The following is a 24,201-nucleotide window of genomic DNA, read 5'->3' as shown; positions in this document are numbered from 1 at the left end:
TGATATGTCGTATCACCAACCCCTCAAAACAATTCATCACTGAAATTGTAAGTGCTATTGGGAGATAATCATTGCGCACAGACTACAGCGCACAATGAGGACTGCCGAGCGCATCATTGGAGCCTCCCTGCCCTCTATTGTGGACCTGTACTCTTCCAGGTTGAAGAAGAGGGCAAGGAACATCATAAAGGACTCCTCCCATCCTGCGCACGGACTGTTTGAACTGCTTCCGTCTGGTAGGCGCTTCAGATCCCTCCAGACTAAGACTAATAGGCACTGGAGAAGTTTTTTCCCTACTGCGGTCACTTTGCTGAACAGTTAACTGCCGGTTAACTGTTGGCTAACTATTACTTGGATTGCACTACTTGTATGTATAATCTATATTTTCATTTATATTTATCATCTGTTATGAGCAGAGAGACAACATCTGCCGGAAGTAAATTCCTTGTATGTGTACAGGTACTTGGCAATTAAAGTCTGATTCTGATACTGAGGTAGGTCACCATGCTTTTTTTGGGAACTGGTACAATTAAGGCCTGCTTGAAGTAGATGGGTGCTCCACACTGCTGAAGCAAAGGGTTAAATTTCTCAGTGAATGCACCAGCCTGTTAATCCGCACAGGTCTTTAGTACTTGGCCAGGTACCCCATCTGGGCTGGATGCTTTTCGTGGGTCCACCCTCCTGAAGGCTGCTCACTCATCAGCTTCAGAAACTGAAACCATAGGGTCATCGGGGGCTGTGGGAGTTCATGATGGTTCCTCTATGTTTTGTCAGTCAAAGCGAACATTGAAGTCATTGCACTCACCTAGAAGCGAAGCCCTTTTCTCTCATAAGTCGCTTGATTTAACTTTATAAGAGCTGATAGTATTCGAGTCCTACCACAACTGCTGACCGTTCTTCGTTGATTCAAGTTTGGTCCAGAATTGTCACTTTACCTGTGAGATGGCTTTCCAGAGATCAAGTCAAGTCACTTTTTATTGTCATTTCAATATACAGTACACAGTAAAAATGAGACAACGTTTTTCAGGACCGTAGTGCTACATGAAACAATATATAAAAGTACAGTGAACTACGTAAAAACAACACAGGAAAAAACTACACTGGACTACAGACCTACCCAGGACTGCATAAAGTGCACAAAACAGTGCAGACATTACAATAAATAATAAACAAGGCAATAGGCACAGTAGAGGGCAGTAAGTTGGTGTCAGTCCAGACTCTGGGTATTGAGGGAAGTAACTGTTACACAGTTTGGTCGTGAGAGCCCGAATGCCTCAGTGCCTTTTCCCAGACGGCAGGGGGGAGAAGAGTTTGTGTGAGGGGTGCATGGGGTTCTTCACAATGCTGTTTATGAAGATCATACCTGGACTTCTTGTAACTTTCTTGCTCACCAGGCCTGAATGCCTCTGATTTCAGATCTCGTGGTTCATCCAGGGCTTCCGATTGGTGAAGACTGAATGGTTTAGTGGAGACACACTCATCGACAGCTGTTTTCATAAAGTCCAACACATTCCTACGTTCCTTGAACAGGGCTCAGACCACCGACTTGGAGCAATCCCACAGCTACCTGTCCATGAATGCCTGAAGACCTCCTCATTGTTCATTTTCTTTTGCACTATTCCTTTAATGTTGTAACAATTTTATGTCCTTACACTGCACTTTTGCTGCAGGAGAGTAAGTTCCACGTCAGTTAATAAATCTAAAACAAGAGAAAATCTGCAGATGCTGGAAATCAAAGTAATACACACAAAATGCTGGAGGAACGCAGCAGGCCAGGCAGCGTCTATGGGAAAGAGTAAACAGGTGGCGTTTCAGGCTGAGACCCTTCATCAGGAGTGCAAAGAAGAGGTTAGGACAGAGGGGGGAGGGAGGGGAGGAGGAAGTACAAGTTAGTAGGTGGTAGATGAAACTGGAAGAGGGGGAGGGGTGAAGCAAAGCACTGGGAAGTCCGTTGGTGAAAGAGAAAAAGGGCCAGAGAAGGGGAAACCTGATAGGTGAGGACAGAAGGCCATGGAAGAAAGGGAAGAGGGAGGAGCACCAGGGGGAGGTGATGGGCAGGTAAGGAGATAAGGTGAGAGAGGGAAATGGGAATGGGAATCGGTGAAGGAGAAGTAGAGTGAGAAGTATTACCGGAAGATTGAGTAATTGACGTTCATGCCATCAGGTTGGAGGCTACCCAGATGGAATATAAGGTTATTCTCCTCTAACTTGAGTGTGGCCTCACAATGGCAGTAGAAGCGATAATGGACTGACATGTCGGAATGGGAATAGGAAGTGGAATTGAATCCCACTTTTTCTGGTGGGGCTGCTTGGTGAAGCGGTCTCCCATTCTACATCGGGTCTCGCCGATATACAGGAGGCCACACTAGGAACACTCCAGCAGATGACCCCAACGGACTCGCAGGTGAAGTGTCGCATCACGTGGAAGGACTGTTTGGGCCCTGAATGGTAGTGAAGGAGAAGGTGTAAGGCAGGTGTGGCACTTCTTTCGCTTGCAAGGATAATTGCCAGGAGGGAGATCGGTGGGGAGGGACAAATGGACAATGGAGTTGTGTGAGAAGCAATCATATGAAAGAGAAAAGTTGGGGGAGGGAAAGATGTGCTCAGTGATGGGATCCCATTGGAGATGGTGGAAGTTACAGGGAATTATGTGCTGGATGTGGAGGCTGATGGGGTGGTAGTTGAGGACAAGAGGAACCTATTCCTGGCGGGGTGGCGGGTGAATGGGGTGAGGTCAGATGTATGAAATGGAAGGGATGCAGTTGAGGCAGCGTTGATGATGGAGGAAGGAAAGCTCCTTTCTTTGAAGAAGGAGGACATCTCATTAGTTCTGAAATGAAAAGTGTCATTGTGACTGCAGATGCAGTGGAGAAGGAGGAATTGAGAGAAGGGGATGGCATTCGTACAAGTGACAAGTTGGGAAGAGGTATAGTCGGGGTAGCTGCCAGAATCAGTGGGTTTATAAACAATATAGTTGATAATAAATCAATTTCTAATCCTAACAAAAGATGCAAATGTTTGTTCTGAAATATCTCTGGAAACATGCACATGGAAACAGGCAAACAAACACACAGGCAACATGGAGTACTGGAGTCAAACAGCATGGAAACTGGATTGTCAGCACGATCAATCCATGCCGACCAAAATGCCCATCTAACCTAGTCCCAATTGCCCAAGTTTGGCTCATATCTAAATCAGGGGCTCCCAACCTTTTTACGCCATGGACTAATACCATTAAGCAAAGTGTTTGTGGAACCCAAGCTAGGAACTTCTGCTCTACTTCTTTCCCATCTATGTCCCTGTTCACATGTCTCTTGAAAGTTGTTAACGTACCTTCCCCAACCACTTCCTCTAGTAACTTGTTCCAAATACCGACCACCTTCTCTGTGAAAAAGTTGCCCCTCAGTTCCTTTTAAATGTTTCCGTTCTCACCTTAAATCTACGCTCTCTAGTTCTTCATTGCACAGCCTTGGGGAAAAACTGAAAGTATTCACCTCCATAAACATGGGTGTTCATATTCTCAAAGGTATTTCACAGGAGCCCTTGACAATGGTCGAAGTAGAAGAGCAGGGACCTATTAAGCAGGCAGAAAACAAGGAGGTTGTGGCTATTGTGGTAAAGGTGCTGGTGGAGTTATTGAATTTTAATTCCTTCCACACACCCTTACTGTAGGACAGACATTGCAGTACAAAACATTCAGTAGACTTTGGAAAGCCTGGGCAAAATACATAGTCTATAGTCAAATCTGGCTGAGATAATCTGCCCTATTGTAATGGCAGACAAAGGAATAAGAACTCTTTTAAAATAACTCTTTTAAATAGGTCTGTACAGTTTCATAAATATATTGTGAAGTATGGTGAGGTAATGCTCAATAAACTTCCTCAACTTCTTTGAGGAAGTTATAAATAAATTTTCTATATTCACAATTTCAGCAAGTGTGAGGTGGTGTCTTATGAATTAAGCACACCATGTTGTATGACTTTAAACCTGCACTGTTTTAGTGGGGGGTTGGCTGTCAAAATCTATTGCAATACCGTATAAAGCACAAGATTTCTTAAATCAGGAATCTTTGTATACATTATACTGTTCACTAGTCCCATACATGACTTACTGTGTAGAAGTATAGGGAAATACATACTAAACAAATACAAATTCAATTTTTCTACTCCAAAAGAAAGTTGTACAAATTGTAAATAAGACAAATTATTATGAGCCAACCAATCCACTGTTTATTCAACTAAACACTTTAAAATTCAGAGATTTTGTAGATTTTAAAATAATACAAGTTATATATAAAGTAAAAAATGGACAGTTACCACAAAGTATCCAAAGGTTGTTTAAAATGAAAGGAAGTCAACATGATTTGAGAGGAACATATATATTTCAAAAGCAAAGGATAAGAACAAGTGTAAAAAAATCATTGTATTTTGGTCAGAGGGGTGAATCTATGGAACAGTTGTAGTGAGAATTTAAAAACATGCACTACACTTAACAAGTTTTTAAAACATTTAAAATTACTTAATGAACAAATATAAAACACATGATTTAAAATGAATGGGATTAATGTAAATAAATGATATTTGGAATTGGATTTTGTGTTAAAAGATCATGAAAATGTTTGTTTTTGATGTGCTGATTGACCCCAGATATGTTGTTGTATAAGTAAGAGGGGTGGGCGTAATAAGCTGTAGCTTCAGCCTACACCCTTTTGGTCTGTTTTAAAGATTATCTATTTTTTTTTGTTGTAATTTTGTCCTATGAAATCATCATTGTAAATGATGCTTTTTGTTATGTTTGTATGGATGGAAATAAATCAATTTCATTCATTCATTTAATAATGGATTTTTAATGGCAAGTTACCTCTATAACCTGCTTTATAACATACACATTGGAGAGAACAGCACAGGACTGGCCCTTTGGCCCATCATGTCTGTGCCCACCATGATGCAGATCTAACTCATTCCATTTGCCTACACAAGGTCCATATTTCTCTGTTCCCTGCCAGTCTAAATGCTTAAGCACTACTGTTACATCTGCTACCATCACCTTCCTTGTCAATGTGTTCTAGAAACCCATGACTCTTTCTGTAAAAAAAGCTTGCCTTGAAAATTCCTTTAAAACCTTCTCCACTCACCCTAAAGCTCAAGTATTTGACGTTTCTACCTTGGACAAAAGACTCTGTCTAGCGAGCAGCACAGTGCTGTACAGCCATAACTTGTGAAAAGGTGAACTGCAATTGGTGGGAAGCCAGAGCAAAGATTCGGGAGTGAGGCGCCAGGATTTAGGAGTGGCCCAGTACAAAGTATGACAAGGATGGTGTACCCCCAGCAAAGCACTTAGTTGGACACACACTGCTTAAACATTCTGTTCTCATTAAGGCGACTCCCTGGTAGCAAGTCAAATTTTCCAGCCGCACTAAATGCTTTCTGTCTTTAAGTAACAAATTAAACTTATTTAAATACAAAGAAAGACTGGAGGTAGAGAGAGATGTGAAGGCAAGGAGCTTCTGGCTTTGCTTGGCTGGGGCTCTGAGTTGCAGTGAATGGTGAGTAAGAGTGAACAGAGAGCAAGAGTGAATAGTGTGCAAGAGAGAACAGATGGCAGAGTGAACAGAGAGCAAGTGTGAACAGATGGCAGAATGAACAGTGTGCAAGAGGGAACTGTGCAAGAGTGAATAGATGGCAGAGTGAACAGTGTGCAAGAGGGAACTGTGCAAGAGTGAATAGATGGCAGAGTGAACAGTGTGCAAGAGGGAACTGTGCAAGAGTGAATAGATGGCAGAGTGAACAGTGTGCAAGAGGGAACTGTGCAAGAGTGAATAGATGGCAGAGTGAACAGTGTGCAAGAGGGAACTGTGCAAGAGTGAATAGATGGCAGAGTGAACAGTGTGCAAGAGGGAACTGTGCAAGAGTGAATAGATGGCAGAGTGAACAGTGTGCAAGAGGGAACTGTGCAAGAGTGAATAGATGGCAGAGTGAACAGTGTGCAAGAGGGAACTGTGCAAGAGTGAATAGATGGCAGAGTGAACAGTGTGCAAAAATGAGCAGAGAGCAAGAGTGCACTGTGAAGAGAGGGAGAGAGACTGAAAAAACGGTCAGACAGTTGAGATTCTCGCTGGCAGTACATTGTGTAGTGTGGCTACCTGGTAAGTGCTATTTTGTCACTTCTACTACTTCATAAACCATTTTTTTCTTTCTTTCTGTATTTATTCTTTAAATAAATCTAATTAAGTAATTTCTTATAACCTTGAATATGAGTACAGTGCCACCTTAGTTTGCATATGCTTCTTTCTACTGATTCCGAAAAGAGCAAGAAATTAATTTTAAATTATTGCCATTACAGAGAGTTAGGTTTTGAGTTACTTGCCATAGGATTCCTAGCCTCTGATGTGCTCCAGTACCCACATTGTGTAAACGGATAATCCATTGATCAGTTTTTGGTCAATGGTAACGACTGGGATATTGATAGTGAGGGAATTCACTAATGGTACTGCCATTGAATGTTCGGGGATGATAGCTGGATTTTCCCCTGTTGTATGTTGTATGATTAGTTCCAATGGTTTAGATGGGGCAGAGTCAGGTCACAGATCTGTCAGTGGGTGAGCATCTGGGGGACAGTGATCACCGCTCCCTGACCTTTAGCATTATCATGGAAAAGGATAGAATCAGAGAGTACAGGAAAATTTTTAATTGGGGATTGGAGAATTATGAGGCTATAAGGTTAGAACTTGCGGGTGTGAACTGGGATGATGTTTTTGCAGAGAAATATACTATGGACATGTGGTCAATGTTTAAGGATCTCTTGCAGGATGTTAGGGATAAATTTGTCCCGGTGAGGAAGATAAAGAATCGTAAGGTAAAGGAACCATGGGTGACAAGTGAAGTGGAAAATCTAGTCAGGTGGAAGAAGGCAGCATACATGAGGTTTAGGAAGCAAGGATCAGATGGGTCTATTGAGGAATATAGGGTAGCAAGAAAGGAGCTTAAGAAGAGGCTAAGGAGAGCAAGAGGGGGCATGAGAAGGCCTTGGCGAGTACGGTAAAGAAAAGCCCCAAGGTATTCTTCAATTATGTGAAGAACAAAAGGATAACAGGAGTGAAGGTACGACCGATTAGAGATAAAAGTGGAAAGATGTGCCTGGAGGCTGTGGAAGTGAGCGAGGTCCTCAATGAATACTTCTCTTTGGTATTCACCAATGAGAGGGAACTTGATGATGGTGAGGACAATATGAGTGAGGTTGATGTTCTGGAGCATGTTGATATTAAGGGAGAGGAGGTGTTGGAATTGTTAAAATACATTAGGACGGATAAGTCCCTGGGGCCTGATGGAATGCTCCCCAGGCTGCTCCACGAAGCGAGGGAAGAGATTGCTGAGCCTCTGGCTAAGATCTTTATATCCTCATTGTCCACGGGAACGGTACCGGAGGATTGGAGGGAGGCGAATGTTGTCTCCTTGTTCAAAAAAGGTAGTAGGGATAGTCCAAGTAATTATAGACCAGTGAGCCTTATGTCTGTGGCGGGAAAGCTGTTGGAAAAGATTCTTAGAGATAGGATCTATGGACATTTACAGAATCATGGTCTGATCAGGGACAGTCAGCATGGCTTTGTGAAGGGCAGATCGTGCCTAACAAGCCCGATAGAGTTCTTTGAGGAGGTGACCAGGCATATAGATGAGGGCAATGTAGTGGATGTGATCTACATGGATTTTAGTAAGGTATTTGACAAGGTTCCACACGGTAGGTTTATTCAGAAAGTCAGAAGGCATGGGATCCAGGGAAGTTTGGCCAAGTGGATTCAGAATTGGCTTGCCTGCAGAAGGCAGAGGGTTGTGGTGGAGGGAGTACATTCAGATTGGAGGGTTGTGACTAGTGGTGTCCCACAAGGATCTGTTCTGGGACCTCTACTTTTCGTGATTTTTATTAACAACCTGGATGTGGGGGTAGAAGGGTGGGTTATAAAGTTTGCAGATGACACAAAAGTTGGTGGTGTTGTGGATAATGTAGAGGATTGTCAAAGATTGCAGAAAGTCATTGATGGGATGCAGAAGTGGGCTGAGAAATGACAGATGGAGTTCAACCCAGAGAAGTGTGAGGTGGTACACTTTGGAAGGACAAACTTCAAGGCAGAGTACAAAGTAAATGGCAGGATACTTGGTAATGTGGAGGAGCAGAGGGATCTGGGGGTACATGTCCACAGATCCCTGAAAGTTGCCTCACAGGTAGATAGGGTAGTTAAGAAAGCTTATGGGGTGTTAGCTTTCATAAGTCGAGGGATAGAGTTTAAGAGTTGTGAGGTAACGTTGCAGCTCTATAAAACTCTATTTAGGCCACACTTGGAGTACTGTGTCCAGTTCTGGTTGCCTCATTTATTGGAAGGAAGTGGAAGCATTGGAAAGGGTACTGAGGAGATTTACCAGGGTGCTGCCTGGCTTAGAAAGTATGCATTATGATCAAAGATTAAGGGAGCTAAGGCTTTACTCTTTGGAGAGGAGGAGGATGAGAGGAGACATGATAGAAGTGTACAAGATATCAAGAGGAATAGATAGAGTGGATAGCCAGCGCCTCTTTCCCAGGGCACCACCATTCAATACAAGAGGACATAGCCTTAATGTAAGGGGTGGGAAGTTCAAGGGGGATATTAGAGGAAGGTTTTTAACTCAGAGAGTGGTTGGTGTGTGGAATGCACTACCTGAGTCAGTGGTGGAGGCAGATACACTAGTGAAATTTAAGCGACTACTCGACAGGTATATGGAGAAATTTAAGGTGTGGGTTATATGTGAGGCAGAGTTTAAGGGTTGGCACAACATTCTGGGCCGAAGGGCCTGTAATGTGCTGTACTATTCTACGTTTTTTGTTCTATAGTTGGACCTAGTACTCTTTCCCAAGGAATTCCTGTAGTGATGTCGTGTACCTGAGATGGTTGTCCTGCAACAACTGGAATCATCTTCTTTTGTTATAGCTATGATTCCAACTCTTAGCTACACATGTGGCAAAAGAGTCAAAGAGGAATAGATGGATGTGGTGTCAAAATATAGGGGATTAAGTAGTAGCTCTGCTCTCAGCTGAAGGGCCAAATGGCCTCCCTTTGTGCTGCAGTAAGTAGCCAAAGAGGGAAATGATATTTTTGAGTGGAAATTGAATAAATAAATAGATGAAAAAAGGGAACAGAGAAAAGAGGAAAGATCAAGAAGAGGTTAAATAATTGAAGACATCTTTTAAAGAGCTAGTTAAAGCACAAAAATAAAACTTGATGATTTCACAGTAAGACCAATGACTGAGAACCTAAACCACAACTTCCAGATTCAAGTCTCTTTTTTCTTAACATGTATTCAAGGCATGTGGGGTTTGCAGGCTGAGCCAGCAATTAATCACCATTCCACTAGTTGTTCTTGAGAAAGTGGTGATGAGCTGCTGCAGTCCATGAGGTGTGGAGGTAATCACAATTACCTTCGCCCAAAGGGACGCAGAATAAGAGGAACTCTGGGCAATATCGACTGAGGATGGCAATATGGGAAGAGCGGAAGAGTTGGTCCCTTTTGTCTGTCCTGCCATCCAGTCACGTCTCAGGCCTGTTTAAAGATCACTCTCAGAGAGATGGGTAAAGAGCTATAAACAGTGGCATTGGTAATTGTTACTCCGAGGTTGTAAAAAGAAAGCAGAATGCTGAATATTCTGTAGCAGCTACAAAGTGCAGGGCAAGTAGGCAAGGTGGCAGGGTCATGCCAAGATAGATTGGAAGATCATGAGTTCAGAATCAGAATCACCGGCATGTGACGTGAAATTAATATTAAAATAATGAGGTAGTGTCCAAAGATCCCATGTCCATTTAGGGATTGGATGGCAGAGGGGAAGAAGCTGTTCCTGAATCGCTGAGTGTGTGCCTTCAGGCTCCTGTACCTCCTTCCTGATGGTAACAGCCCTGGGTGCTGGAGGTCCTCAATAATGGATGCTGCCTTTCTGAGACACCGCTCACTAAAGATGTCCTCGGTACTTTGTAGGCTTGTACCTAAGATGGAGCTGACTAGATTTACAACCTTCTGCATCTTCTTTCGGTCCTGTGCAGTAGCCTCTCCATACCAGATAGTGATGCAGCCTGTCAGAATGCTCTCCACAGTACAAGTAGAGAAGTTTTTGAGTGTATTTTTTGACATCCCAAATCTCTTTAAACTCCTAATAAAGTATAGCCACTGTCTTGTAAATGCAAAGTATACTGCAGAATTCTGTGGTCAAATAACACGTACAAACAAGCTGGATGAACTCAGCAGGTCGGGCAGTATCTGTTGAAAGGAGCAGTCAATGTTTTGGGCTGAGACCCTTCATCAGTCCTGAAGGGTCTTGGCCCAAAACATTGACTGCTCCTTTCAATGGATGCTGCCCAACCTGCTGAGTTCATCCAGCTTATTTGTACGTGTTATATAGCCACTGTCTTGCCTTCTTTATAACTATATTGATATGTTGGGACCAGGTTAGATCCTCAGAGATCTTGACACCCAGAAACTTGAAACTGCTCACTCTCTCCACTTCTGATCCCTCTATGAGGATTGGTATGTGTTCCTTCGTCTTACCCTTCTTGAATTCCACTAACAGCTCTTTCATCTTACTGATGTTGAGTGCCAGGTTATTGCTACGGCACCACTCCATTGGTTGGCATATCTCACTCCTGTACGCCTTCTTGTCACCACCTGAGATTCTACTAACAATGGTTGTATCGTCAACAAATTTATAGATGGTATTCGAGCTATGTCATGTGTATATAGAGAGTAGAGCAGTGGGCTAAGCACACACCCCTGAGATACGCCAGTATTGATCATCAGCGAGGAGGATATGCTATCACCAATCCGCACAGATTGTGGTCTTCCGGTTAGGAAATCGAGGATCCAATTACAGAGGGAGGTATAGAGGCCCAGGTTCTGCAACTTCTCAATCAGGATTGTCGGAATTAAATGCTGAGCTAAAGTTGATGAACTGCATCCTGATGTAGTTCATCTTTTAACATATGAGAGGGCCATTCAAAAGTCTGGGAACAGAGAGATAAAAGCTGCCCTTGAGCCTGGTACCATGTGCTTTCAGACTTCAACGTCTTTTGCCTGATGGAAAGGGAAAGAAAGATAACAAGGATAATGACACAATTGTAATGGAATATGGGATTGGGAAAATCAGGTTGGTATCAGATTGATAGAGAGGGAATTTGTTGAATGCCTATGAGAGGGCTTTTTAGAGCAGCTTGTGCTTGAGCCTACTCAGGGAAAGGCTATCTTAGATTGGGTGTTGTGTAATGACCCAAATCATATTAGGAAGCTTAATGTAAAGAAACCCTTAGGAGACAGTGAGCATAATGTGATTGAATTCATACTGCAATTTGAGAGGGAGAAGCATAAGTCACAGGTATCAGTATCAGAATGGAATAAAGGGAATTACAGAGGCATGAGAGTGCATCTTGCCCAGGTGGACTGGAAGGGGATACTGGTGGGGATGACGGCAGAATAGAGGTGGCAGAAGTTTCTGGAAATAGTTCACAAGGGGTAGGATAGATATGTCCCACAGGGGAAGTAGCTCTCAAATGGCAGGGGTAGGCAACTGTGGCTGACAAGGTAAGTTAAGGACTGCATAAAAGCCAAAGGTTGGAAAGTTGGATGACTGGGAAGCTTTTAAAATCCAACAAAAGGTAACTAAAAGAAGAGAAAAGATGCAATATGAGGGCACACTAACCAATAATATAAAGCAGGATACCAAAAGTTTTTTTCAGTTATATAAAGAGTAAAAGGGAATTATAGGCCAATTAACCTACCCTTAGTGGTTGGGAAATTTTTGGTGTCTATTATTAGAGATGAAGTTCCGGGGTACTTGGAGACTAACAATAAAATAAGTCAAAGTCAGCGTGGTTTCTGTAAAGGGAAATCTTGCCTGACAAACCTGTTAAGAGTTCTTTGAGGAAGTAACAAGCAGGTGGACAAAGGAGAGGTAGTGGGTGTCATTTACCTGGATTTTCAGAAGGTATTTAATAAGGTGCAAAGCAAGGCTGCTTAACAAGATAAAATCCTACGACGTTACAGGAAAGATACCAGCATGGATAGAGGAATGGCTGACAGGCAGGAGGCAGGGAGTGGGAATAAAAGGGGTCTGATTGGTTGCTGGTGACTAGTGTTGTTCTGCAGGAGTCAGTATTGGGACCGCTGCTTTTCACATTGTTTGTCAATGATTTAGATAATGGAGTTGATGGTTTTGTGGCGAAGTTTGCCTATGATATAGGTGGAAGGGTAGATAGTGCTCAGGAAGCTATGCAACTGTGGATGAACTTAATCACATTGGAAGAATGGGCAAAAAAGTGACAGATGGAGTACAGTGCTGGGAAATGTACGATAATGCATTTTGGTAAAAGGAACAATAGTGCAGACTATTATCTAAATGGAGAGAAGATTCAAACATCAGAGGTGCAGAGGGACTTAGGAGTCCTCGTGCAAGACTCCCAGAAGGTTAATTCACGGGTTGGGTCTGTGGTAAAGAAAGCAAAAGCAATGTTGACATCTATTTCAAGGGGAATAGAATATAAAAGCAAGGAGATGACACTAAGACACTAGTCAGGCCGCACTTGGAGTATTGTCAACAGTTTTGGACCCCATATCTCAGAAAGGATGTGGTCATTCGAGAGAGTCCGGAGGAGGTTCACAAGGATGATTCTGGGAATGAAGGGGTTAACATGTGTGGAGTGCTTGGCAGCTTTAGGCCTGTACTCACTGGAATTTAGAAGAATGCGGGGGGGGGGGGGGGAGCTCATTGAAATCTATCGAATGTTTTAAGAACTAGATAGGATGGATGTGGAGAGGACGTTTCCTCTGGTGGGGGTATCCAGAACTCGAGGGCACAGCCTCAAAATTTTGGGGTGACCTTTTAGAACAGAAACAAGAAGGAATTTTTTTAGCCAGAGAGTAGTGAATCTGTGGAATGCTCTGCTACAGACTGCAGTGGAGGTCAAGTCCATGGGTGTGATCAAGACAGAAGTTAATTGCTTCCTGATCGGTCACAGCATCAAAGGATATGGCTGAATGCTGGTGTAAGGAGTAGGATCCAGGATCAGCCATGATGGAATGGCAGGGAAGACTCGATAGGCTGAATGGCCTAGTTCTGCTCCTATGTCTTATGGTCTAAGAGAGATTGACATGGGGGAGGGGGGGACCTTGATTATGTTGCAGTCTTTACCAATGCAGTAGAAAGTGAAATTCCTTGGTGATGGGGCACGGCCTCAAGATTAGGGGGAGTAGATTTAGCACGGAGATGAGGAGGAACTGCTTTTCCGAGAGGGTGGTGAACCTGTGGAATTCTCTGCCCAATGAAACAGTGGAGGCTACCTCAGTAGATATATTTAAGACAAGGTTGGATTGATTTTTGCATAGTAGGGGAACTAAGGGTTATGGGGAAAAGGCAGGTAGGTGGAGATGAGTCCATGGTTAGATCAGCCATGATCTTATTGAATGGTGGAGCCGGCTTAACAGGCCTGATGGCCTCTCCCTGCTCCTATTTCTTACGTTCTTTTTTTATGAGAAGGTAAGTAGGGCACATCCATGTGGCTGACTGATAGCCAGCTGATGGGCTCAGGTTAAAGGTAATTAATGGTAAATGCAGAAATGACAGAAGAAAAGTTTTGTTTTTGCAGTAACTTGTTAGGATTTGGAATGCATCACCTGATTCATCAGCACCCTTTAAAAAGCAATTGGGTAAACAAGTTCAATGATTTTCAATCTTTAGTGATAAGGGACAAAATAAAAGTTGCATGGGACTAACTGGATTGTTTTTCAAAAAGAATTTGCATTGGAGAGTGTGAGTTGTCAGCAGAGATTAGATAGGCTGGGTCCGTCTTCTCGGGAGCGAAGGAGGCTGAGAGGAGACATGATATGGGTAAATAAATTTGTGCAAGGCATAGATCGCAGAGACAGCTTGGGTCAGCAGCTCTGAGTGCCATACCTTCATGTAAAGTGGGTCCAGATGTCATATAGAACATAGAAAGGTAGAGCACGGGTACAGGCACTTGAGCCCACAGTGTTAATTTAGCACAATTACAATTTGTTATCTTTTGCTTGTTGGTTGCTTGTTCTGTATGTACGTTGATAATAAATGTACTTTGAACTTTGAGTCCTGCACTGCAGACCACATCATTTACAGTGTCATATTCACACTGCAACATCGCAGCAATAACATTAATTAAGCTTTGCACGAGGTCTCTGATAGAATTCAGAAAACCTGCATGGATGTGAGATCAGTTTTCAGATAAATGTACCATGATGCTGTGCGTAAAAATAAGATTCTACAGTATAGAATTTCTAGTCCATTTTTTTGTAATTTATTTCTCATTGAAGATCATCAATAAACAAACATTTCCATAAGATGAATTTCAGATATGGTACATATATATCATATAGTCACATTTGCCACAAATCTCCACATAATATTTATCTGAGGAATACACTTATTGAAAAGAGAGGAAAGAACGAACAAGCCAAAGGAGAAAACTATGTACAAGTAGGGAGCAATCCTTGTTACAACAGATTGATTTGTGAGAATAACATCAGGCCTATGAGGTGTTATACAGTTAAACCATTTTCCCAGTATGAATCAAATTGTTCTAAATTAAGATTAACAGATGCTGTTTATCTTCACTATATTTGTAAATGTCCATTGTAATTTCCATCCATGCATTTAAAGTTGGGCTGTCCTGTGATAAGCATCTCCTGGTAAGAGACTTTTTACCAGCCACCAGCAGTACATTCATTAAATATTTATCTCTTTTCAACTATTCTTGAGGTATATACCCAAAATATATGGTCTTACTTTCTAAGGGTATTTCACATTTAAAGATGTCTTGTAGGGCATTGTGTATCCCACTCCAATAGACTTTGATAATGGGGTATTCCCAGAAAATAGGATAATAGTTTGCATTTTGATTTCCACAATTTCTCCAGCAAACACGGAGGTTACTATCATAATGGGACTTCTGAGAGGGTGTAATAAAATATCTTATCAAGTTTTTCCATCCAAACTCCCTCCATTTCTGTGAACTGGTACACTTCCATTGATATCTCCATATTATTGTCCATTCTTCCTCAGATATAATTATCCCTCTTTCCTTCTCCCATTTTGTTTTAATGTATGAAGTCGAAAGTGTTTTAAGATTTGACAAACCCTTATACACGCTTGAGATGATCCTACTACCATTATCTGAATTATATGCTTTTCTAAGTAGCTCTATCAAACATGTACTTAATACACCAGTGGTAAAAATTGGACCAATGCAAATTTCATATATTTAATAATAGATTTGCCATATCTTGTTTAATGCTTCACTGAAGAGTGCATGGGAAGGGTGTTGGTATGATTGCATAAACACAACCCATATTCTCTTATATTTTACTGCACACACATTCTACAAAATTGATTCCTCCAGGCAACTCCAGGCACCCATACATGAGCATACATGTATACACATACCACACCTGTACATGTACATACACACATGCACATATACGCATGTATGTGCATGCGCACACACACACACACGTTAATTTGTTGTTATTTTAATTCTGTCCTCATCTTGTAATGTACTGTGGTTTTGCTGCAAAAGGCTAATTCTCCTATGGATCTGTGCCTGTCATGGCAAATGCAGCAAGACCTGGTCAATCTGTGCGTCTCATATGGCCAGTGTCACACTAGGACTATAACAATACTAAGTTTGAACTTGAAATTGCAACCATCTAAAGACTAGTGTAAATCATGAGAGGGTAAATAGGGCACAACCAGTGGCTGAAAGGTGGGCAGTTGGTGGGCACAGGTTGAAAGCAGAAATGACCCAAGCAAAGTTTTGTTTTTGCAGCAACTTGTTAGGATTTGGAATGCATGACCTGATTCATCAGCACCCTTTAAAAAGCAATTGGATAAATAAGTTCAATGATTTTCAATCTTCAGTGATAAGGGTCAAAATAAAAATTGCATGGGGCTAACTGGACTGATATTCAAAAAGAATTTGCATTGGAGAGTGTGAGTTGATAGGCTGGGTCTGTTTTCTCTGGAGCAAAGAAGGCTGCGAAGAGACATGATACGAGTAAATAAATCTGTGCGAGGTATAGATTGCAGAGACAGCTTGAGTCTGCTACTCACGCTAGGGGTGTGTAAAACTAGAGACCATAGGTTTAAAGTGAGAGGAAAGAAATTTAAAGGGGATGGGAGGGTAAATTTTTCAAACAAAGATTATTTGGAATGAGCTTACAGAGGAGGTGGAAAGGTAGGCACGATAGCAACATCTAAGAGCCACTTGCACAGGTACTTGACTGAGGGATATGGAATTAATGCAGGCAAGTGAGCTCAGTATAGATAGGTATGAGGATTGCAGTAATGTAGTGGGCCAAAAGACCTGTTTCTATGAAGTACATGTCTACAATGCTATAAAAACAAAAAATGCACACACACACATATAAGGTATGCTATTTTGTTATCTTTACATTGTTCTCATCTTGTAATGTAAGGTGCTTATGTGGCAAAAGGCTAATTCTCCTGTGGATCTGTGCCTACAACAACAAAAGCAGCAAGACCTGGTCACTTTCCACACCTTACAAATGGCTAGTAACATTAGTACCACAGAAGTGTAACATAACGACCATAGCAATTACTTTGAACTTGAAATTTGAACTCACTCACTCACACACACACACACGCACGCACACACACACAATTTAAGATTGGTATGTCTTCCGATCTGATCCTAAAACTGTTTCACCATTAACTTACCTTTGTCACTCAGCTACAAATCAAAAATATTAACCTGTTTTTTGACTATAAAGTATACTTCGGGGATCTGTGCTAGGATGAAAGAGGATGACCAAGACTAGGAAACACAGGCAGACTGATTAAACTGCACACATTGGATGTTTGAGTCCCCACTATTCAACCATACTTGGATTTCAAAAGTACTTCACAGGCTGTGAACCTGTGGGTTTTATGATCAATGGAGGAACTGCAGAAGTTAGTTCTTCATTTTAACTATTGCTGAGGTTATTATTGGATCATGCTGATAAACTGTGGTCTATTCCAATGAAAGGTCAGCACTGAGAAAAAAAATATTGCCTAGAAGTTTATAAATGAAACTAAGATCAATGTTCCCTCTAAGGTGTCTTTTGCTACTGGCGCACAGAGAAATTTAAACTGCACACAAGATCTTCCAATCACAAACAGTGACATGTGTATTTATCTGCGAGTTTGAAGTCAATCAGTTTGCTGGATGTGTGTTATTTTATTTCAACATTGAACTAGAAGCTAGACTTGGAATAGCTTCAGATTTACTTCTACCTAAAAATTCAGTGTGCACATCTTCTTGTCACTGGGCAAAAAATAGTACAGCACAAGATTTTAGTGCACACGGGTCAGTGCAAATTAGAGGGAACATTGAAAGAGATTGCTGAAAATACTCAGCAGATCAAGTGGAATCTGTGGAGAGAAACGTTCAATGTTTTAGGTCAAAAACCTTTCAGTTTTTATTTCAGATTTCTAGCATTTAGAGTTTTTTAAATTTTCACTGTCTAGAAGTTCAACTGTGGTCAATTGGCCAGTGACATTCACTCTGGCCCCTGAAATTCTGTTCAGAATATAGAAAGGTGCCATAAAAGGGCCCATCACATCCTGAAGGATCCCACCCACACTGCCAATGGACTGTCTGTCCCATTCCCATCAGGAAAAAGGTTATGTGGCATCTACATTAGGACCACCAGACTCAAAAACAGTTACTTTCCCCAAATAATAAGGCTGATCGACAACTCCACCTGCAAACCCATTCTTCCACAACCCAACCACAACTACCTTATCATTTCCTGATTCTGGAAATCTGGAGCAACACACGAAGGAGCTGGAGGAATTCAAAGCATCATCTGTGGAGGGAGGTGATTAGCTGACATTTTGGGTTGAGACCCTTCACCAGTACCAGAAAGGAGTGATAGCCAGTGACAATGCAAACATACTGTGCTTGTGCTGGTGACTGGGCAGTTAATATTTCATCTCCTGCCAAGTCTTGCTTTGCATTTTACATGATTTCCACTCGTTAACACATTAAGGAACACCATCTGATTCTGGCCCCTATGCAATCCCAAATGATTTGCAGTTCCTGACTGCCCTGAGGAACCTCTCTCTCAGAACCTCCACACTGCTGTACCTGGGAAGGTCTAGGAACTTGTTGCAGGTGTGGCCAGTTGGGAAGTACGAATCGGGATCATCCCTGAAATCTTCTCTAATGACGATCTTAAGCATGTTCATACCTCCAACAGGAACCTTGTCACAACCTGTCAGGAAAACTAGGAACAATGGACATATATTATCATTTCTATATGGTAGGAACTGTACATTCACAACAATATTGTAGCACTCATAAGGCAATTTTACAGTGAAGCAGGCCATTTAGCTCTTCTGCTCCGTGCTAAAGCTGGTACTTCCCACTGTCCTCTTGCTCACTCCCTCTCTCTGTCTCCCATCATTGACATGTCCTTCCATTTGCTCTTCAGTATTTGCCATTTCCTCAACCATCCTCTACGTTTTTGTCATGATTTCCATTCTGAACTCTCCCCACTTCTAATGCGACAGTTGTTAAGGTACCTGTCCCTACCACTTCCTCTGGCAGCTCAGTCCATATTCTGGGTGAAAATATTGCCTGTCAGGTACCTATTAAACCTCTCCCCTCTCATCTTAAACCTCCGCCCTTTAGCTCGTGTTTCCTCAATCCTGCGAAAAATCCCATGTGTATTTGCTCTGTCTATGCCCCTCGTGATTTTATACAACTAGTAACTCCAGTGGGAGAATTTTACAAATGCTAGATGAGCAAGACCAAGCATGGGATGCCAGGTAAGTTGGGCAGTGTGAACTTGGACCCAGGGCAGCAGCAAATTTTGTTGCTTCCAGATTCGAGCACAGCTAACCTGAGTTAACTGGGGTTGTATTCCTAGGAAATGACCCCTACTGTGATGTTCTGCAGTGCCAAGCTGTGTCATACGCAAATGTGTCAAGACACAAGGATGAAAAAATATATTCATCTATTTTACATAATTTCTGACAGAATGGATTTAATTCTGTATCTCAATTTTTTTAGGCAGTGATTTGTGAATTCTGTAGCAGTGAATTTCTGTTACACAAATATCTGTAACATGGTAGTTCCTCATTGACAAATGTACTCATTTTCTCCTTTCTGCAAGATTTATAAAGTCACGAGGGGCATACAGTAGGTAAGGTGATGGTCACTGTCTTTTTCTTGGTGTAGGGAGTCCAAAACTAAAAGGTATAGGTATAATGTGCGAGGAGAGGGTTAAAGGGACCTGAGAGATAAGTTTTTCACAGAGAAGGTGCTGGTTGTATGGAATGGCCTGCCAGAGAAAATGGTGGATTTCATTGCTTACAAGCCACTTGCAGAGGTTCATGGAAAGATTTTTTAGAGGGCTACAGGTCAAATGCAGGCAGTGGAAGTAGTTCAGGAAGACAACTTTATTGGTACATGGACGAATTGGCTGAAGGACCTGTTTCCCGTGCTGTAAACTCTATGATCGATAACTTTGATTAACTTGGCAGATGAAGGGATCTGCTGACAATTGTGTGCATTGTGAAGAGGATGAGGATACAGAAAGATATCAGCGGGACAGAGAAAGTTATCTGAGTGGGCAAGGATGTGTAGTTGGAATATAATGTAGAAAAATGTTTAAAAAATTCATCATAAAGGCGAAATATGTCTTACTATATAACCATATAACAATTACAGCACGGAAGCAGGTAATCTCGGCCCTTCTAGTCCGTGCTGAACGTTTACTCTTACCTAGTCCCACTGACCTGCACTCAGCCCATAACCCTCCATTCCTTTCCTGTCCATATACCTATTTTTTTTTAAATGACAATATCGAACCTGCCTCTACCACTTCTACTGGAAGCTCGTCCAACACAGCTACCACTCTCTGAGTAAAGAATTTCCCCTTCGTGTTATCCCTAAACTTTTGCCCCCTAACTCTTAACTCATGTCCTCTTGTTTGAATCTCCCCTACTCTCAATGGAAAAAGCCTGTCAACGTCAACTCTATCTATTCCCCCTCATAATTTTAAATATCTCTATCAAGTTCCCCCTCAATCTTCTACGCTCCAAAGAATAAAGACCTAACTTGTTCAACCTTTCTCTGTAACTTAGGTGCTGAAACCCAAGTAACATTCTAGTAAATCTTCTCTGTACTCTCTCTGTTTTGTTGACACCTTTCCTATAATTCGGTGACTAGAACTGTACACAATACTCCAAATTTGGCCTTACCAATGCCTCGTACAATTTTAACATTACATCCCAACTCCTATATTCAATGCTCTGATTTATAAAGGCCAGCAGACCAAAAGCTTTCTTCACCACCCTATCCACATGAGATTCCACCTTCAGGGAACTATGCACCATTATTCCTAGATCACTCTGTTCTACTGCATTCTTCAATGCCCTACCATTTATCATGTATGTCCTATTTGGATTATTCCTACCAAAATGTAGCACCTCACACTTATTAGCATTAAACTCCATCTGCCATCTTTCAGCCCACTCTTCTAACTGGCCTAAATCTCTTTGCAAGCTTTGAAAACCTACTTCATTATCCACAATGCCACCTATCTTAGTATCATCTGCATACTTACTAATCCAATTTACCATCATCCAGATCATTAATGTATATAACAAACAACATTGGATCCAGTACAGATCCCTGAGGCACACCACTAGTCACTGGCCTCCAAACTGACAAACAGTTATCCACCACTACTCTCTGGCATCTCCCATCCAGCCACTGTTGAATCCATTTTACTACTTCAATATTAATACCTAACGATTGAACCTTCCTAACTAACCCTCCATGTGGAACCTTGTCAAAGGCCTTACTTAAGTCCATATAGACAACATCCACTGCTTTACCCTTGTCAACTTTCCTAGTAACCCCTTCAAAAAATTCAGTAAGATTTGTCGAACATGTCCTTCCACGCACAAATCCATGTTGACTGTTCCTAATCAGACCCTGTCTATCCAGATAATTATATATACCATCTCTAAGAATACTTTCCATTAATTTACCCACCACTGACGTCAAACTGACAGGCCTATAATTGCTAGGTTTACTCTTAGAACCCTTTTTAAACAATGGAACCACATGAGCAATACATCAATCCTCTGGCACCATCCCCATTTCTAATGACATTTGAAATATTTCTGTCAGAGCCCCTGCTATTTCTACACTAACTTCCCTCAAGGTCCTAGGGAATATCCTGTCAGGATCCGGAGATTTATCCACTTTTATATTCCTTAAAAGTGCCAGTACTTCCTCCTCTTTAATCGTCATAGTTTCCATAACTTCCCTACTTGTTTCCCTTACTTTACACAGTTCAGTATCTTTCTCCTTTGTGAATACCGAAGAAATTGTTCAAAATCACCCCCATCTCTTTTGGCTCCACACACAGCTGTCCACTCTGATTCTCTAAGGGACCAAATTTATCCCTCACTATCCTTTTGCTATTAACATAACTGTAGAAACCCATTGGATTTATTTTCACCTTACTTGCCAAAGCAACCTCGTATCTTCTTTTAGTTTTTCTAATTTCTTTCTTAAGATTCTTTTTACATTCTTTATATTCCTCAAGCACCTCATTTACTCCATGCTGCCTATATTTATTGTAGATATCGCTCTTTTTCCGATCCAAGTTTCCAATATCCCTTGAAAACCATGGCTCTCTCAAACTTTTAACCTTTCCTTTCAACCTAACAGGAGCATAAAGATTCTGTACCCTCAAAATTTCACCTTTAAATGACCTCCATTTCTCTATTACATCCTTCCCACAAAACAAGTTGTCCCAATCCACTCCTTCTAAATCCTTTCGCATCTACTCAAAGTTAGCCTTTCTCCAACCAAAAATCTCAACCCTGGGTCCAGTCCTATCCTTCTCCATAATTATATTGAAACTAATGGCATTGTCATCACTGGACCCGAAGTGGTCCCCAACACATACCTCCATCACCTGACTTATTTCATTCCCTAACGGAAGATCCAACACTGCTCCTTCTCTAGTTGGTACCTCTATGTACTGCTGCAAAAAACTATCCTGCACACATTTTACAAACCCCAAACTATCCATCCCTTTTACAATATGGGCTTCCCAGTCTATGTGTGGAAAATTAAAATCTCCCGCAATCACAACCCTGTGCTTACCACAAATATCTATCTCTTTGCAAATTTGCTCCTCCAATTCTCGCTCCCCATTAGGTGGTCCATAATACACCCCTATAAGTGTTACTACACTTTTCCCATTCCTCAATTCCATCCAAATAGTCTCCCTAGATGAGCCCTCTGATCTATCCTGCCACAGCACCACTGTAATATTTTCTCTGACAAGCAACGCAACACCTCCCCCTCTTGTCCCTCCCATTCTATCACACCTGAAGAAATGAAATCCAGGAATACTTAGTTGCCAATCACACCACTCCTGCAACCATATTTCACTAATAGCTACAACATCATATTTCCAGGTATCAATCCATGCTCTAAGCTCATCCACCTTTCTTACAATGCTCCTGGCATTGTGAGAAGAAATTGAAAGGTGTTGGTGTTCAGAGTGAGCTGGGTGTTCATGTATACAAGTCAATGAAAGTTAACATGCAGGTCCAGTAAACTGTCATGAAAGTCAATTTATAGAGTTGTAGAGTCACAGCCTGGATACAGGCCCTTCAGGCACCAACTCTGTACTATCCACCAATCATCTATTTACACTAATTCTCTCCCAATCCCATTTAATTCACTCCCTCCACCCCCCCCCCCCTTCTCATCAGTTTCCTTCAGATTTTCCCACTCACCTACACACTCGGGGCAATTACAGTGGTCACTTTAACCACCCACTTGAATGCCTATGGTTGTGGAATGAAACCAGAACACTTGGTAGTCTGGGCTGTGTCAGATCTGGATCAGAACTTTACACAACGGCTGTCACAGACTTTATAAGAACAGTTGTAGATGAATCTGTCCCCACAAAATCATTCGGAGTCCGCCAACCAGAAGCCCAGCGTGAACCACAAGATCCATGATCTGCTGAGGGCCACAGCAGTGGCTTTCAGCGAAGAAAGATACACAAGGTCCAGGTATGGTTTCTGGAAAGCTATCTCACATGCGAAGTGGCAATTCTGCACCAAACTTGAATCACTGAAGGATGCTTCAGAGCTTTGGCAGGGCTTGAATGCTATCGCCACCTACAAATGGAAACCGAGCAGCCAAGGTAACAACAAGGCTTTGCTCCCCGATGAGCTCAATGCCTTTTATGCTCACTTTTACCATCAAAACACGGGGGCACTGTTACAACCTCTCACTGCCTGATGATCCTGTGATTTCAGTCCCTGAGGCTGACGTGAGAGTATCTGTCAGGAGGTGAACCCACAGAAAGCACCTGGCCCAAATGGGGTACCTGGCCAGGTACTAAAAACCTGTGCTGAGCCACTGGCTGGAGTAGTCACTGTTATCTTTAACCTCTCTATTCAGCAGTCTGAGATACCACCCTGGTTCAAGCAGGCTTCGATTATACTAGTGCATAAGAGAACGTGGTAAACTGTCTCAATGCTTATCGTCCAGTAGCACTTACATCCACCGTGACGAAGTGCTTTTAGACGCTGGTGATGAAACATATCAACTCCTGCCTGAAAAGTGACTTGGATCCACTCCAATTTGCCTGTTATCAGAACAGGTCAACAGCAGATGCCATTTCATTGGCTCTTCACTCAATCCTGGAGCACCTAGATTGTGAAGATGCTTACATCAGGATGTTCTACTGACTACAGCTTGGCATTCAATACTATCATCCCCTCAAAACTAATCGGTAAGCTTCAAGACCTTGGCCTCAATACCTCCATGAGTACTTGGATCCTCAATTTCCTCCCTTGCAGACACCAGTCAGTTCGGATTGGCAAGAACATTTCCTCCACAATCTCCATCTACACAGGTTCACCATAAAGTAGTGTGCTTAGCCTCCTGCTCTACTCACTTTGTACTCATGACTGTGAAGCTAAGCACAGCTTCAATGTCATATTTAAGTTCGCCAATGACAACAATGTTGTTGGCTGAATCAAAAGTGGTGAAATATTAACCACCAATATTAATATTAACCAAATATTAAAGGTGGTAAAATATTAAGAGGGAGA

General features: G+C 42.0%; 1 protein-coding gene across 6 annotated transcripts in view; it reads right to left on the bottom strand.

The window, feature by feature from the left end:
* The window catches only part of dapp1 (dual adaptor of phosphotyrosine and 3-phosphoinositides), a 237,343-nt gene that overhangs the window by 88,344 nt on the left and 124,798 nt on the right, over positions 1 to 24,201 (bottom strand). For 5 of the 6 annotated variants that reach the window (XR_009511357.1, XM_059965461.1, XM_059965466.1 and 2 more), the window contains one exon: positions 18,185 to 18,323. Coding sequence is in view for 5 of the 6 variants with exons in the window: in XM_059965461.1 (XP_059821444.1) it covers positions 18,185 to 18,323 (139 nt within the window). In the remaining variant the exon portion in view is untranslated. Of the gene's footprint in view, positions 1 to 18,184; positions 18,324 to 23,907; positions 24,035 to 24,201 lie in introns of those variants that run through there. The other variant, XM_059965465.1, reaches the window with a different exon arrangement.

Source organism: Hypanus sabinus, chromosome 3 (assembly GCF_030144855.1).
Source record: "Hypanus sabinus isolate sHypSab1 chromosome 3, sHypSab1.hap1, whole genome shotgun sequence".
NCBI classification, from domain to species: Eukaryota; Metazoa; Chordata; class Chondrichthyes; order Myliobatiformes; family Dasyatidae; genus Hypanus; species Hypanus sabinus.
This window is presented reverse-complemented; position numbering and strand designations above follow the sequence as displayed.